Source organism: Myotis nattereri, assembly GCF_964212035.1.
Source record: "Myotis nattereri genome assembly, chromosome: 3".
Classification (NCBI taxonomy): domain Eukaryota; kingdom Metazoa; phylum Chordata; class Mammalia; order Chiroptera; family Vespertilionidae; genus Myotis; species Myotis nattereri.
The window spans coordinates 194,997,459-195,011,862 of NC_138077.1; the positions used below are offsets into that span (position 1 = coordinate 194,997,459).

Here is a 14,404-nt window from a genome sequence, read left to right on the forward strand (position 1 = left end):
CAATATTGATTCTCACTTAATCTCTGGTTTGGGGAGAGGCAGGCAGCCAAGCATCAGCTGCCTTCTCATCTGGTGCCTGCCACTGCCACTCAGGAACGGACCGCACTCAAGATCTGTCAGGTGGCGTTAGGAATACACATGCAGAGTCAAGTTCAGCAAGAGAGTCTCCAAACTTCAGGGCTTGTCAGCTGGTGGGACAGGCATCCCGAGAAGGAGGTAGACCCACCTTCCCGGAGTGAAAGCATCCCAGCACCTAAGAGCACATTTGTGGACTGGGGCTTGGGCATCTGACCGGAGGCAGGGCTGCTCCCTGAAGATCTGCCTGTGTCACTGGAAGCACTGACTCGTGGCCGAGGACTGCAGCTCCATAAGGGAATGAAGTCAACTTTTGTCTCTGTTTTCTTGTCTTCCTGTCTTTCAGAGATCGAGCAGGGCAGCTGCGGCGACCCCGGCGTGCCTGCCTATGGCCAGAGGGAAGGCTCTCGCTTTCGCCACGGTGACACACTCAAGTTTGAGTGCCAGCCTGCCTTTGAGCTGGTGGGGCAGAAGGCAATCACGTGCCAAAAGAATAATCAGTGGTCGGCTAAGAAGCCAGGCTGTGTGTGTAAGTGAGCAGGAGGGGCCCACGTGGGGTCTCCGCCCAGAGGCAGGGGCCGGTCCCAGCTATTCCAGGGACCTCATCCTTGGGAACCTTGTAGACATAACATCACTCTGGTTGGTTTCTTCTATTCCTCACGACCCTCTTGGTGGGGTCCTCATTTCTGGCAGTGACATAGACTGTAGCACTGAGAAGGGTTTCCCTTGACATTTGGGGGCCTTCTTCAATGCCATCTTCCCTCCCTGGTGATCCTGGAGAGCAAGGTAGAGGCCACTGGGGCTCAGTTCACCAGGCTCAGACCCAGACATTTCCTCCTCACCCTCGTTGCCACCAGTGACACCAGACAGTCAAGCCAGGGTGGAAGGGACTAGGAAGTCCTGTAAGATTGGACTCTGTACCAGCCTCTGAGTGCTGTGGGGAGCCATGGCCTTGCCAGGACATAGGAAGTCTTCTCAAACTGCTTCCTCTTGGATTGGGTTTAGGGAGGGTGAGGAAGCTGTCTTTGGATTATTGATCTTTTGGCAAGAAAGTTGGAGTTGAGTGCTCTGTTCTATGGAAATAATGAGGAGGCCCATCTTTCTTATTCTTTGATGGGATGGTCATTCTTTCAGCACAAATAATACTTGAAGTCCAGGGTCCCAGTGGATTTGGCAAGTGTGAGGAGACTGTGTGTAGCTAAGAGTGGTGCAGGCTTGGTATCTATTGAGAAATCAAAGGATCCAGCTTTTCTGGGCTGTCACTTCTTCTCCCAACTCTCACTGCCCAGCCTTCTCCGTCTCTTTCAATCTGCTTCTTTTGGGGAAGGGCAGACAGCCTGACCCTCCGCTCTTCTCAGCCAGCTTCTTGGGGCCTCTGAGTGCTGAATACAAGGGAATGGTGGCCCCCAGCATTGGGGGAGGGAATAACCTTAGAGCAGTGGTTCTCAACCTTCCTAATGCCGCGACCCTTTAATACAGTTCCTCATGTTGTGGTGACCCCCAACCATAAAATTATTTTCGTTGCTACTTCATAACTGTAATTTTGCTACTGTTACGAATCGTAATGTAAATATCTGATATGCAGGATGTATTTTCATTGTTACAAATTGAACATAATTAAAGCATAGTGATGAATCACAAAAAACAATATTTAATTATATATGTGTTTTCTGATGGTCTTAGGCGACCCCTGTGAAAGGGTCATTCGACTCCCAAAGGGGTCGCGACCCACAGGTTGAGAACTGCAGCCTTAGAGGCTATCAGGGAACATCTGTGCTGACAGAGTTTGGTGTATGAATTGGTGAGTTGGGTCACATCATTGTGATTATACTTTTCAAACAACAAAAAAATCACTTTGTTTAGTTAAACCCAGCATTTTTGATGACTTGTGAGTTTATGTAAAAATTCTTGCAGAGGTTTAAAGATCAAATCACTCTTAGGAACACATTAAACAAATCACTCTTATTGAAAATAATAAAATTGCATGAAATCTGCCCATCTCTGTGGCCTGACATGGTTAGAATAGAGTGCCTGGCAGTGTTTACCTCATAGCACACTGCACACCACGGGGACTGGAGGGGTAGAGCCAGCAGGAAGCAGCTCAGGGAGACAGGAACAAGGGGCCTGACAGTCATAGAGACCTTCTCCCCCCCCCCCCTCACCCCCCCCCCCTCACGGCAGGAGCCAGTGAGTGGAGTGGAGCTCCGCTGGGCAGGTTGGAGGTAGGATCTCAGAAGGTCAAGGCACAAGCTATGGGAGTCCAGGGTACCATGGGGCTTCATCTCTGAAATCCAAGTACATAAAGTAAGGCAGGGAGAACTGGAAAGGGCAGAGAGCTGATGGGAATGAAGTGGTTGGCAGAACAGCCAGCTACTTGCAAGCAGGATCAAGTTCCATGCCCCACAAACTGAGACCTGGAGGTAGCAGAATGCTACCTGGGGAGAGGGAGAAAGAGCTGTCACAGAAGACCTCCCAGGACTTACTTGACCCTTTGGTTCTTAGGAGTAGTTTTAGGAGATCTTTCTAGAACCTTCAGTAAGGGCAGAGGGCCAGCAGGCCCTTCGTTTCCAGGAGCAAGGCTGGTAGCTTCTGGGGCGCTGGGTGCTGATGCAGACAGCTGAGAAGAAGGGGGCAGAGCTGTTCTGGCGAGTACCAGGCAGTGTTCTCTGTGGTGTAAAATAAGGCGGAGGGGCCCCGGGCTTATTGATGAGAAGGGTGAAGCAGGCAGGCACTCTGGGGGCCAGTACAGTGTTTCTTTTTCTGGATGATTCTGAGACCTAGCAGGATGGCATCCCAAGGCAGTCCCATCACTCAGGTTTCCCTGGTCATTTGGACGGAGCAGGACACAGCTCACGTCTCAGGGATGATGGCTTCAGTGGAGGAGGCCAGAGAGCGCCAGTTGGCCCCAGGCCTTTGCACCACACAGCAAGGTTGCATTTGTATTTCATGAAAGTGAGGGGTGCCACTTGGCAACTCCACGAAGCTCCCAGCCCCCAAGCTGCTGTTTCCACAGGTTCTAGGCTTTGCCAGGGGAGGGGGCGGGGGCTCACAGGCTAATGAATGGTGAAAGGATGGTGATGAGCAAGTCTTGAGAAAACTTTGGATTCAAAATCGAAGACATGTTTCTTCGTTCCGGCTCAGCTGCATGACAGTGGCAGGACACCTTTGCTCTGGATTTTGCTTTACTAATGTATCCAAAAGGTAACTCTCCATTCTGGCTCCAAGAATTCTAAGCTTCTATGATTATATTTACAGAAAAAAAGGACCACCCTAGCTGGTTTGACTCAGTGGAAAGAGGATCAGCCTACAGACTAAAGGGTCCTGGGTTTGATTCCAGTCAAGGACATGTACTTGGGTTGTAGGCTCCATCCAGGCCCTGGTTGGGGTGTGTGCAAAAGCATCCAATAGATGTGTCTGTCTCACACTAATGTTTCTTTCTCTGTCTCTCCCTTCCACTCTCTCTAAAATCAATGGAAAAATATCCTCAGGTGAGGATTTAAGAAGAAAAGAAAAAGAGGACCCTGACATGAGCAGTTCTCACATTTTTCACAATAAATGCTTGGAGACCACTTCCTAAAATGGGTCATTCACACAGCAGGTCGCACTTTGAATGAGGGATAACGTTAAACTTTGGTGTCCTGCTCCTGACCCCAGATCAAATATATGATGATGTGATCAATAGGAAAGGGACATCTGTGAGCATCTATAAAAGTATAAAAGTACAGTCAGTCCCTGTGTTTTATAAAGCGGTCATAATGTAAATGCAAACGCCTCTCCAGCGTACGTCAGCTTAGGTGTCCGAAATTTTGCCCCACACTAGTCATGATAAATATTAATGCAATACTTAGCAAACAAAGCTGTTCTTTCCTTCTGGAAATTAAGAAGGGGATTGGGGAAATATTTTCATGGCTCAGATTTCTTTGAACAATTGTCCCCCAAAGTAGAAAGCAGTGCCTTGTTCTTCCCTTGAAACGTTTTCTTCAAAAACAACTCCTTTCCAGAGAATCGCCCTGCCGAGACTGCACAAATGCACGCTCTCCTTCATGTTTCAGCACATCTTCTGTAGCCAGCAGAGACTTCAGAATAATTGTGTTGGCTTTTGAGCTGCCCTCACAGTAGTAGATGCTCAATAGATGGTCTTTTTCCACGAGGTTTTAAAGAAGATGATGTTTCTCACAGTGCACAGCATTTTGAAAGAAGAGGTGGAGCCTGCGTCTTCCCTCTGAGTGCCTTCCTCCCTGTTTAATTCACTTGTCCAGGGATCCCTGCTCAGACTCAGTTGGAAGTAGTACCGCTCTCCATCCATTCAACGGGATTTGCTGTCTGTCCTGTGCCACGCACCGTGCACTGGGTTCACAGCTGTTGAGTCTGCCGGGCAATGTGCTCAGCATGGTGTCCTGGGAGAAACCTCTGGCCAGGGAGCACTTGTTCTTCACCTGCCCCAAGCTCCGACATTTCATCCCCTTTCCTACAAAAGCATAGAGCCTTTTCCATGCAACCATTCCCCTGATTCCTCCACAAGGAGAGATACAATGAGGAAGATACAAATAACTCTGGTGGTGGGTGGTTGGCACAATACTTGATGCTTTGTTGATGGGCTAGCAGAGTGCTTCACACTTCATAAAATAGCCAGGAAACCAATTATCAATCCATTAGCAGCCACTTTCAAAAGCAGTTACAAAACAGCCTTCATCAGAAATATGCTGAGACTGCAGAATTGCAAGCTTGCCTTCGCCATCTTGTAAACCACCAGGAGACAGTGTGGGTCCTCATTGCTTAGTTCCTCGTGTCTATGGCATCTGTGTGAAAGGTGAGGGCAGGGCTTCCTGGGATGGGGAAAGTGGCAGTTACAAATCTCGAGAGACGAAGGAGGGAGAAGTGGGCCCTTAGGTGCTCAAAGAAAATCTCACGGCAGAAATAGGGCTTGGGTTGGGGTAAAGGAAGGTGTTCTACACAGAGATGCTGTGGGAAATGGCCTCTCCTAGTACCTCCTGACTAGTCCTCTCTAGTTCTTCCCCCAAACAGCCCCTCCCCAGGACACATAGACACGCATTGCTGGACAGAGGAGTGGATTGGGTCATAGGGTCATCAGTATCCTCAACCTCATCACTGCTGACATTTTGGACCAGGTGATTCTTTGGGAGCAGCCTTGTGTGCTGCACGATGTTCAGAAGGACCCCTGTCCTCTACCCACTCGAAGGCGGCAGCCCACACACATGCCCCTCCAACAGTTGTGACAGGCCCGGGGAAAACACCACCCAAGATCAGGAAGCACTGGTCTAGGATAATTTACTCTTACCAAATTCCAAATATGAAGAAATCTGGGTATTTGCATTTTAAGTGAGACTATGACCAAACTCAGGGGCCTATAGAATTGTGACAGTGAGAAAGCGTGAGGTAGGGGCAGATGCCGATATTTATTAGATGTTTTATGTCATTGTGAAGATGTGACTCTTCCCTATAACTTAATGGAATATTTATTTTCTTATTTTATAGATGAAAGCAAATTCCAAGGAGACAAGATCACTAGCTCAGAGGTTATGGAGCCATTAAGTGATGGGCTGGAATTTGAACTGTTAGTGATAGAGCAGGTTCCTACTCCTAATCTTGCCACCTCTCCATTGTGCTCAATTTCCAGAGCCCAAGGGGTCATCTGCAGGAGGAAGGGTAAGAAGTCTTAGGCAAAAGTATTAGGCCAGAGCACGGAAGCTAATCTTCGGCTGAGTTATTCCCATGAAGTAAGCAGATTCATGAGGGCGAGATCCATAACCTTTGTTGGAACTATGCCAGTGTGCACTATACCAGTGTAGAAGCCTTTTCCTAATCTTTACTTTCTTTCCTTCCTTCTCATCCATTTATCCACCCATTTTTGATTTATTGGGCACCTGCTATGTACAAAGTCAACTGCATAGGAGGGATGACTCTTCTTGGTCAAATTCTAAACTGGGGGACCTCTGGGATGAACCTGCTCAGGGAGGTTGAAGGGGGAGTTTCTTAGCACCCTGTCCTATACAATGTGTATAACTCCATTTCACATTGGTGTATCCGGAGCAACACAGGCTTTTGGTACATTCTATTCTTTAAAAGTTTAAATAAATTTAAAAGGTTAAATAAATACAGTACTCTTAATTTCGTATCCTCAAACCCATGGCTAAAAAAACTTGGCCATTCTTGTATTCTTATCCATGTACACGCATATTTCACGTGGTGTTAATCAAAGTGAGCATACCATCTTGCATTCTGTGTTTTAAGGTTCACATTGTGTTGCATATCTTGCCAGGCTTCTGCACGTCTTTCATTGTTATCGTTCTTAACATCTGAGGACTATTCTGTCTAATGAATGGACCATCGCTTAGTCAGCCAGTTATCTTCAGTTATGTTCTGTAGGGCTCTACTGACCATCCTAATGCTTATGGCTGTTTTTTTTTCTTCTCTTGAATTATTTCTAGGAGTGAGGTTATTGGGCCAGGGTAGGAACAGTTTTATAACTCCTCCTGTATATACTCTTTTCCCCCTCTGGAATGGCTGCTGTGCTTTCTTTTTTTAATTTTTAATTTATTGGGGTGATATTGGTTAATAAAATCTTATAGGTTTCAGATGTACAGTTCTATAATACATCATCTGCATATTGTATTGTGTGTTCACCACCCAAAGTCAAGTTTCCATCTATCACCATCTATCGCCCCTTTACCCTCTTCTGCCTCCTCTAGCCTCCCTTTCCCTATTGTGGTCACCATACTGTTGTCTGTGTCTTTGAGTTTTTTTGCTTTTTGTTTTACTTAATCGCTTCACCTTTTTTTCACCGCACCATCCAACCCCCTCCCTTCTAACAGCTGTCAATCTTTTATTGCTCCCCAATGGTGTGTGCCAGTTCATAATGCCAGGAACAAAAGCCCTAAGGTTAAGAATAAAATTCACATAATACATGCCCTTCCCACTTAGAAATGTGGCCTGTTTCTCTTTTATGTTCATCTTTCTAAATAAAGCAACTTTGTGGTTTTCTTCATAGAGTTCATATATATCACTTATAACCTTTATCAGCATCGCCAAACCTCAAGTATTTGTGTGGCCTTTTAATAATGGCAATTTTAATGGGTGTCAGTTGCATATATTCCCTACAGCTTACCCTTGTCGACTTCTGCAACGTGCCAAATGTTATGATAGTACTGCAAATTCAGAGATGATTCGGGCATAGTTCTTGACCTCAAAGAGCTCACTCCAACAAGAAGACAGACATAATTATGTAAATTAAAGTGGGCTCTCGTGGTTCAAAATGTAGTTTCTCAGCTAGAAAGCACTGGTGATGAGAGGTGTTTAGGATCGCCCCCATGAAGACTCATTCTTTTACTTAACACATAGGCTTTGCGTGCATATGAGGCAACAGCCCTTCTCACAGAGCATGGACACACGTCATCGCTGTAAGAATAGCTGGGCCTGGAAGACAGGAGGACAGAGTTGGAGCCCCGATGAAAAGGGGGCCATCCGAGTGGCAGTGTTGAGTTCTGAGAGAAGCCATGGGGTTTGAGCCTGTGCAAAGGGGATATATAGACAGACACAAATGTGTTGCACACACGTGCACTGCTAGTCTGGGTATTTGATTTGCAGTGCTTCCTAAAAGCATTGGCTGATGTCAACTGTATGTGATGAAAGAAGGGAGGTGAGGTCTGCAGAAGTAGGTTTGAGAGCCTGTGGGCACCCCTGGGCCAGAGGCAGGGCCCTGTTGAATAAGAGGTGTGAAAAGCGTGTCAGCACTTTCAGACAGGACCCTGGACAGAGACCCAGTCCTGGCCCTTGTCCAGCTGGGCTGGGTCCAGCTCTGTGTAGCAATTCCTGTGTAACAACTGTCTGTACTGACTTGGAGCTTCAAGAATGTTGTGTTGGCATTTTCCTTTCTAGTTTGAAGGCGTTGCTATTTCTATATTGTGGATAGAAACTCTTCTTGGCATTTTTATACATAATTTCCCAATCTCTTGTTCTCCTTTTTTCTTTTGCTAGTTTGTATTGTACAGTCGTTTTACATTTTTATATAGACAAATCGCTCCATATTTTTTATTTCTTTTCTTAGCTGACATTATCATTCCGCCACATGTCTGAGAAACAGTTTGTTCTATTTTTGGTTATTTCTCGTCAACTTGATATTTTTAAAATATATAATTTGTTAATCCATCTGGAGTGTATTTAGATGAATGTATAATATTGTGCCAACTATTATGCAGTTTTCCAACATGATTTATTAAGTAATTCATTTCTCTTTTGATTTGAGGGAAATGAATTGTTTTATCACACACTGAATCCTCAAATGCAGTTAAGTCTGTTTCTTGAGTCCCCACTTTGTTCTGCTGCTCTATTTCTATCTTTGCACTGGTATTGAATAATTTTAATTGTTGTTTTAGAATATGTTCTAATATCTGGCAGAGCTGGGAACGACTCCTTCCTCCCTTAATTATTTTCTCTTTCAGAACATTCATTGTGATTCTCATCTGTTTGTTGTTCAAGATTAATTTTAGAATCGTTTTGTCAGAGTGGAAAAAAATCCTATTGAGAGGTTGTATGTGCGCTCCTATTATACTATAAATTAACTTGAGGAAAATAGGCATTTTATAATGCACAGCCTTCCCGTCCAGAAGCACGGCGTGCCGCTCTCTTTGTTCATCTACTTTCGTTTTTCTAAATATAACGGCTTTGTGGTTCCCTTCATATAGGTCACATACATCGCCGGCTACCTTTATTTTTTAATAGGCAGGTTTTCCCTCTCTCTCTGCGCGACCGCAGTGCCCCGTACACAGGTGAAGCGTGTCCCGTTTTCTCTCCTCTCCGCACCTGAACCCTGGCATTCCCTGCAAATAAATAATCCCAGATTTCCTGGGACAAGTGCAATTTCAAGCAGCCTTTCTTTTGGCTCAGAAAAGATGATCACAATAGCTAGAGTCCTTAGAAATTGCTTTTTCAGATATTCGGAACCAGAATTGGGGTCAACTGAGGTTTGAAAGCCTCAGCCTCTGTGTGGGGGGATGAGATTTCTGGGGACCTCTTGTGATGAGGGGCCAGGCCACCATAAGGTCTGTGTGCACTTCATCTGCTGATGCGACATTCGCCTCCTTTCTCTAGGCTTCACTAAAGGTCCCATTAACTCCCAGGTGGCCCCAGGAGAGAAGCCGGGGACCTGGGCATTGCTTTGGTTCACATTTGTATTTCAGGCCAATTCATGGAAATTAAAACCCAGCATGTGTAGCTCTGGGGCCCCTCCCTCTGTTACCCAGCCCTCAGGAGCCGCAACACTGAAGACCTGTGGTTTCACTATGCTAGTGATATGCAGAGTTGGGGGTGCTCTGTAGTAGGGCCCCCAGGAACCCAAAGGGGTCATTTCCTTGAGCAGAAAGTCCACGGTGGTGGCTGGGGGTGAGGAGGGGAGGATTGAGCTCCTGGACTGTGGACTGGACACTCAGGTGTGGCTGGGAAGGGTGCTGGGCCTGCAAGGGAGCTGGGAAGGGTAAGCCCTTGTGAGCGAGGCCAGGGCTGGGAGGGCTGACCCTGGGTGAAGGGATGGCTATAATGCTGGCTGTCATTACTTCCTAACAGAATGACCAAGAGTCAACATTTGCCCTACCAGGTCAGTGGGGGTCATTTATCACTTGTTATATTTATTCTTAAATAGGCAGATACCCTGTGGGGGAAGGTGGCTCCGGGGTTGGATTTGGCCCTCATCCGGGGGAATCCAGGGTCCCTGCACAGCCAGAAACTGCAGTTTCAGAAAGAGCTTCCCTCACAGTCGGGAATGGAGAGGAAACCAAGAAACAGCTAGGACACACGTGGTAGGGCAGGGTGGCAGACAGGGCAGGTCCTGAAATTGTGTGGGTCTATGGGTGTGTTGGGCTCCTCAGAAGCCCACCAGATGCCAACTCTGCAGAACCACACACACCCCACCACGCTGGTTTGAGGGGATGGGACTTCCCTGTGACTGTCAGGCTTAGCTGTGCGTAACTCAGGACCTGGCTGTAAGAAGTGAGCCGTGGAATAAAGGTCTTCAGTGTGTCCGGGCGAGGCCCATCAGGCAAACACTGGCTAAAGCGATGGCGCGCAGAGGAGGCTGCCAGCACATCCAAGGAAGTAGAGTCTCCCAGGCCAATGTGGGCCCCACACATCGGCTGTTATCTTTATGATTACATAGGTAGGAACGTCACGGGGGAAACAGGCATCTTTGGCGGTCATGTCCAGTCTAAAATGGACCCAAACCCAGCTAATCATTAGAATCATTCATGGGCCTTTTGTTTTATTTTATATCATGGGCCTTTTAAAATACAGAATTCTTGCCTGGCTGGTCATGGTTAGATTCCCAGTCAGGGCACATGCCCGAGTTGTGGGCTCCATCTCGAGTGTGGGGCTTGCGGGCTCTATCCTCAGTGTGGGCCATGCAGGAGGCAGCTGATCAATGATTCTTTCTCATCCGTGATGTTTCTATCTCTCTCTCCCTCTCCCTTTCTCTCTGAAATCAATAAAAATATATTTATTTTTAAAAATACAGAATTCTGGCCTCATCACCAGAAATTTGATTCAGCAGGTCTCAGATGAGGGCCAGGAATTGTAATTCTAAACTCTTCCTAGGTGATCTTGGGCCACGTTTGCGAACCTCTAATATAGAACATACTGTGTGCCAGTTGCTTGGCGGGGTCATTCCTGAGGGGTTCCTTCCCCTGACAAGCTGGCAGCCCCTTGAGGCGTGGGGCAGTGATGCCCGCGGTGATATGTTATCACTAGGAGGCTGGGGCTGCCCTAACACAGTTGTTATGGTGGTAGCCTCCTGGAGTTCTAGGAACATTGACCGCCACGTTGATAACTGGAGGGGAATGGGACGCAAGGTCCTGGACACTGACATTGTAACTGATGTTGTGATTGCCCACCTTTCATTTCATTTGAATATGACAGTTGGGGGCGGGGACTGCTGTGCACCTGGCCTTGTGCTGGGCACTGGGAGAGCAACAGACATGATTTTCACAGGGTTCTTGCCCTCCAAGAGCTCATAATCTAGTCTAGTGAGTGTGACAAGCACATACTTTTATTACAAAGCAGTCTTGGACTTTTCACAATAATAGATGTGGCCACAAAATGCTACCAGAATACAGAGGAAGAGAGATTTAGTCCAACTGGAAGATTCTTACATGAGCAAAATTTCAGCCCATTCCAGCCGAGGGATCTGTCCAGAACTAAACTGTAAACACAGTTGAGCACAGGACCCAGTCCAAAGGCCATGTTCTTACAGCTGGGAGTCCTGGTCCAATGCATCCTACGACCACAGCTAACTAACCTGGTGGATAAACTGACAAAGCCTTAGGGTCTAAACCAGGGCTGTGAGCTGTTTATGGGGGAACGGGATATATCTGACATGCTCACTTCAGCTTTTGCCTTTGGGATCAGAATGAACAGGTCCTTTACTCTGTAAAATTTTCAAACTTATGTGTATGTGAGGTGTGTTCCCAGGGCCCCGACGCAGACCCTGCCTTCTCTACTGCGCTCCGCAGGGTCTGACTCAGAAGCTGTCAGGATCTGTTGACATAGCTTCTGGCTCAGGAGCTGCTGCCTGCAGCACTGGCAGTACCTGCCCCCACTCCGTGAGCCTCCAGGCAAATGTGTCATCTCACTTGGTCAGAGCAGCGCTGGCTGCTGTGGTGCCTTGGCCTCCATGGTTCCTGGGGGAGCCACTGCTCACCTTTTCTAAGCTTGGCTTTCTGGGAGAGCCTTGGGCTACCCCTCCTGGGACTCTAGGCTCTTCCTCCAGTCCCTTTGTACAAGGGCAGTCTTCTGGGGGGCTCAGGCGATGGGCTCAGGAAGTGGGTTGCTGCCATAGGCCACCTGTTAACTCCCATTTGCTCTGGGAGTCAGGTAAGGCTCCACCATAGTCTTGGAGGCAGCTCTCTCCAGCTAACTGTAAACTCCCCTGGATCATTGTAGATTCCCTGGAAGGAAATCTAAACATCTTTTTTTTTTTAATTCTCACCTGAGGATATTTTCTCCATTGATTTTCAGAGAGAGTGGAATAGAGGAAGGAAGGGAGGAGAGAAAGAGAGAAACATCAACCTCCCGCACGCACCCCAACCAGGGCTGGGGAACCTGCAACTGAGTTATGTGCCCTTGACTGGGAATCGAACCTGTGACCCTTTGGTCTGCAGGCCATTGCTCTAACTACTGAACAAAACTGGCCAGGGCTAAACATACTTTTTCTGATCGTGGTGAGCAGCCACTAAGTGCTGACTTTAAGTCCAGGAGAAGAGAACATTCTAGAAAGAGAACATAGTCTCACTAAGACATGGGGTTTCCCTTGCACATTTTAGGGTTATATGTAGTTTAATGTGGCTGGATGTAGGGGGCAGCCAGGGGGTGAAAATAAAGATTCAGGAGATAGGCAAGTGCCTTAGGTCTTTGGGGGTCTTTTGAGCCCTTCTGAGGAGTCTGGGCTTTACCCTCTGTGTGATTGGGAGTCTTTAAATTTAGAGTTCCAAGCAAGGATGTAACGTCATGAAAATGTGTGATTTACAAAATTCACTCTGAAGCCAACATGGAGGATGGATTCAAAAGGAGCGAGGTTTACAGCCGAGAAGCCAGGTAGATAGCTGCAGTGGGAAGAGGGCCTCAGCCTAAGAGGGGGTGATGAGGGTGTGACCAGTCCAAGAGGTACTGACAGATAGAATCACAGAAGTGTGTAACTGATAGAATGTGGGATTGAGGGAGAAGGAGCTGATGTATTTTGCTTAGGCAACTGGGTATTGTCATTCACAGAGATAAGGAATGAAGGAGGCTTCAGAACACAGATAAGGCATTCAGTTCGGGACAGGCATCTGAGGTGCTAGTGGGATCACCCTGGAGAGATGTCCGTCAGTCTTACACTGAGGCTGGAATGCGCAGGAGGGTCTGGGCTACTAGTATTTACTTGAGAGGCAGTTGCGTACAGGGAGAGGAGTTGGGAAGCAAGAAGAGGGCAGAGGGAAAGCCCATAACTCAGGGATAGTAGGTCTGAATCATTGGCTGATGTCAGGGAACATTCCAGATCCTAGCATAGTGGTTCTCAACCTTCCTAATGCCGCAACCCTTTAATACAGTTCCTCATGTTGTGGTGACCCCCAATTTCATTGTTACAAATGGAACATAATTAAAGCATAGTGATTAATCACAAAAACACGATGTAATTATATATGTGTTTTTCGATGGTCTTAGGCGACCCCTGTGAAAGGGTCGTTGGACCCCCAAAGGGGTCGCCACCCACAGGTTGAGAACCGCTGTCCTAGAATCTAAGAGAACTCGGTTGGGGGGAGAAGACTAGGAGTTCAGTTTTGGATCTGTTACTTTAATTGCTCTGATAAAATCCACACTCATTATCTAAAAGACTTTCGCCATCCTCTCCAACTCATCCCTTGTGCCTGGCTGTGGTTCATCTTGCTATGTCACATCAGCCTCCCCTCCACCCTCAACATACACCGAGCCCATTTCCTCCTCGGACCTTTGCACTTACAATCCCCTCCACCTGGAGTGATCCTCCCTTAGGGTAGCTGGCTCCTGCCAGGCCACCTCCTCGGACAGGCCATGCTGACCCCCTTATTGACAGGAGGCCACCCCACTCCATTCACTTTTTCTCCTCTGCCCTGTCTTATGTTCTTTGCCACCTATTAGAATATAAACTTCCTGAGGGCTGAGGACTTGGTTATCTTCTGGTTGGTTGTCAAGGCATACCTAGAGCTGTGACTGGCACACAGCAGGGACTCCATTAATCCTCGACCCAAGTGAGATGTTTCAAAGACCATTGGATATATAGGTCTGGAGCTTGGAAAACAGGTCTGTCCTGGAGGCATACTTTAGGAGTTGTGTGTGGGATGGGGTACTCTAGGGAGCGTGCAGTGTGCAAAGATGACCCCGAAATAGAGGGTGTCCCCAAAAATGTAGACACACACTTTGATTCATTATAAAGGCAGTGTTTATTAAAGTACATTTCATTTTCAAAGTGGAGCTCTCAGCTGTTAAAGTGTGTATACATTTTTTGGGACCCCCTGTAGATCCTTTCATGTCCTAGATGTGAAGTCAGGTGGGAGAGGAACGCTTTCAGAGGACTGTGAAGGGGCAGCTAGAAAAGACGGACAGACCTCTGGGGCACAGAATGAAAGTTTCAGGAATATAGGAGGGATCAACTCTGATGAGTGCCCTGCTAATTTAGCTCAGGACAGCAGCCCCCAAATCGTGCCTGCCTGGGTGCTGGGGATTGGACAACACCCCCTCCCCCATAAAGAAAGGAATACAAAAACTTGAGCACAATCCATGGCTTCGTAACCCAATAAGAAGACATACT

At 47.3% G+C, this 14,404-nt stretch overlaps 2 protein-coding genes across 2 annotated transcripts in view; both read left to right on the top strand.

Annotated features, from left to right (window-relative positions):
- The window catches only part of LOC308515579 (CUB and sushi domain-containing protein 2-like), a gene marked incomplete at its 5' end in the record, with an annotated part of 62,212 nt that extends 60,498 nt beyond the window's left edge, over positions 1-1,714 (top strand). The window contains one exon of the mRNA XM_081086089.1: positions 422-1,714. Coding sequence (XP_080942215.1) covers positions 422-612 — 191 coding nt within the window. The 3' untranslated portion in view covers positions 613-1,714. The remainder of the gene's footprint in view (positions 1-421) is intronic.
- An 8,431-nt stretch (positions 1,715-10,145) lies between these two features.
- The window catches only part of LOC308515580 (CUB and sushi domain-containing protein 2-like), a gene marked incomplete at its 5' end in the record, with an annotated part of 62,197 nt that continues 57,938 nt past the window's right edge, over positions 10,146-14,404 (top strand). The window contains one exon of the mRNA XM_081086090.1: positions 10,146-10,182. Coding sequence (XP_080942216.1) covers positions 10,146-10,182 — 37 coding nt within the window. The remainder of the gene's footprint in view (positions 10,183-14,404) is intronic.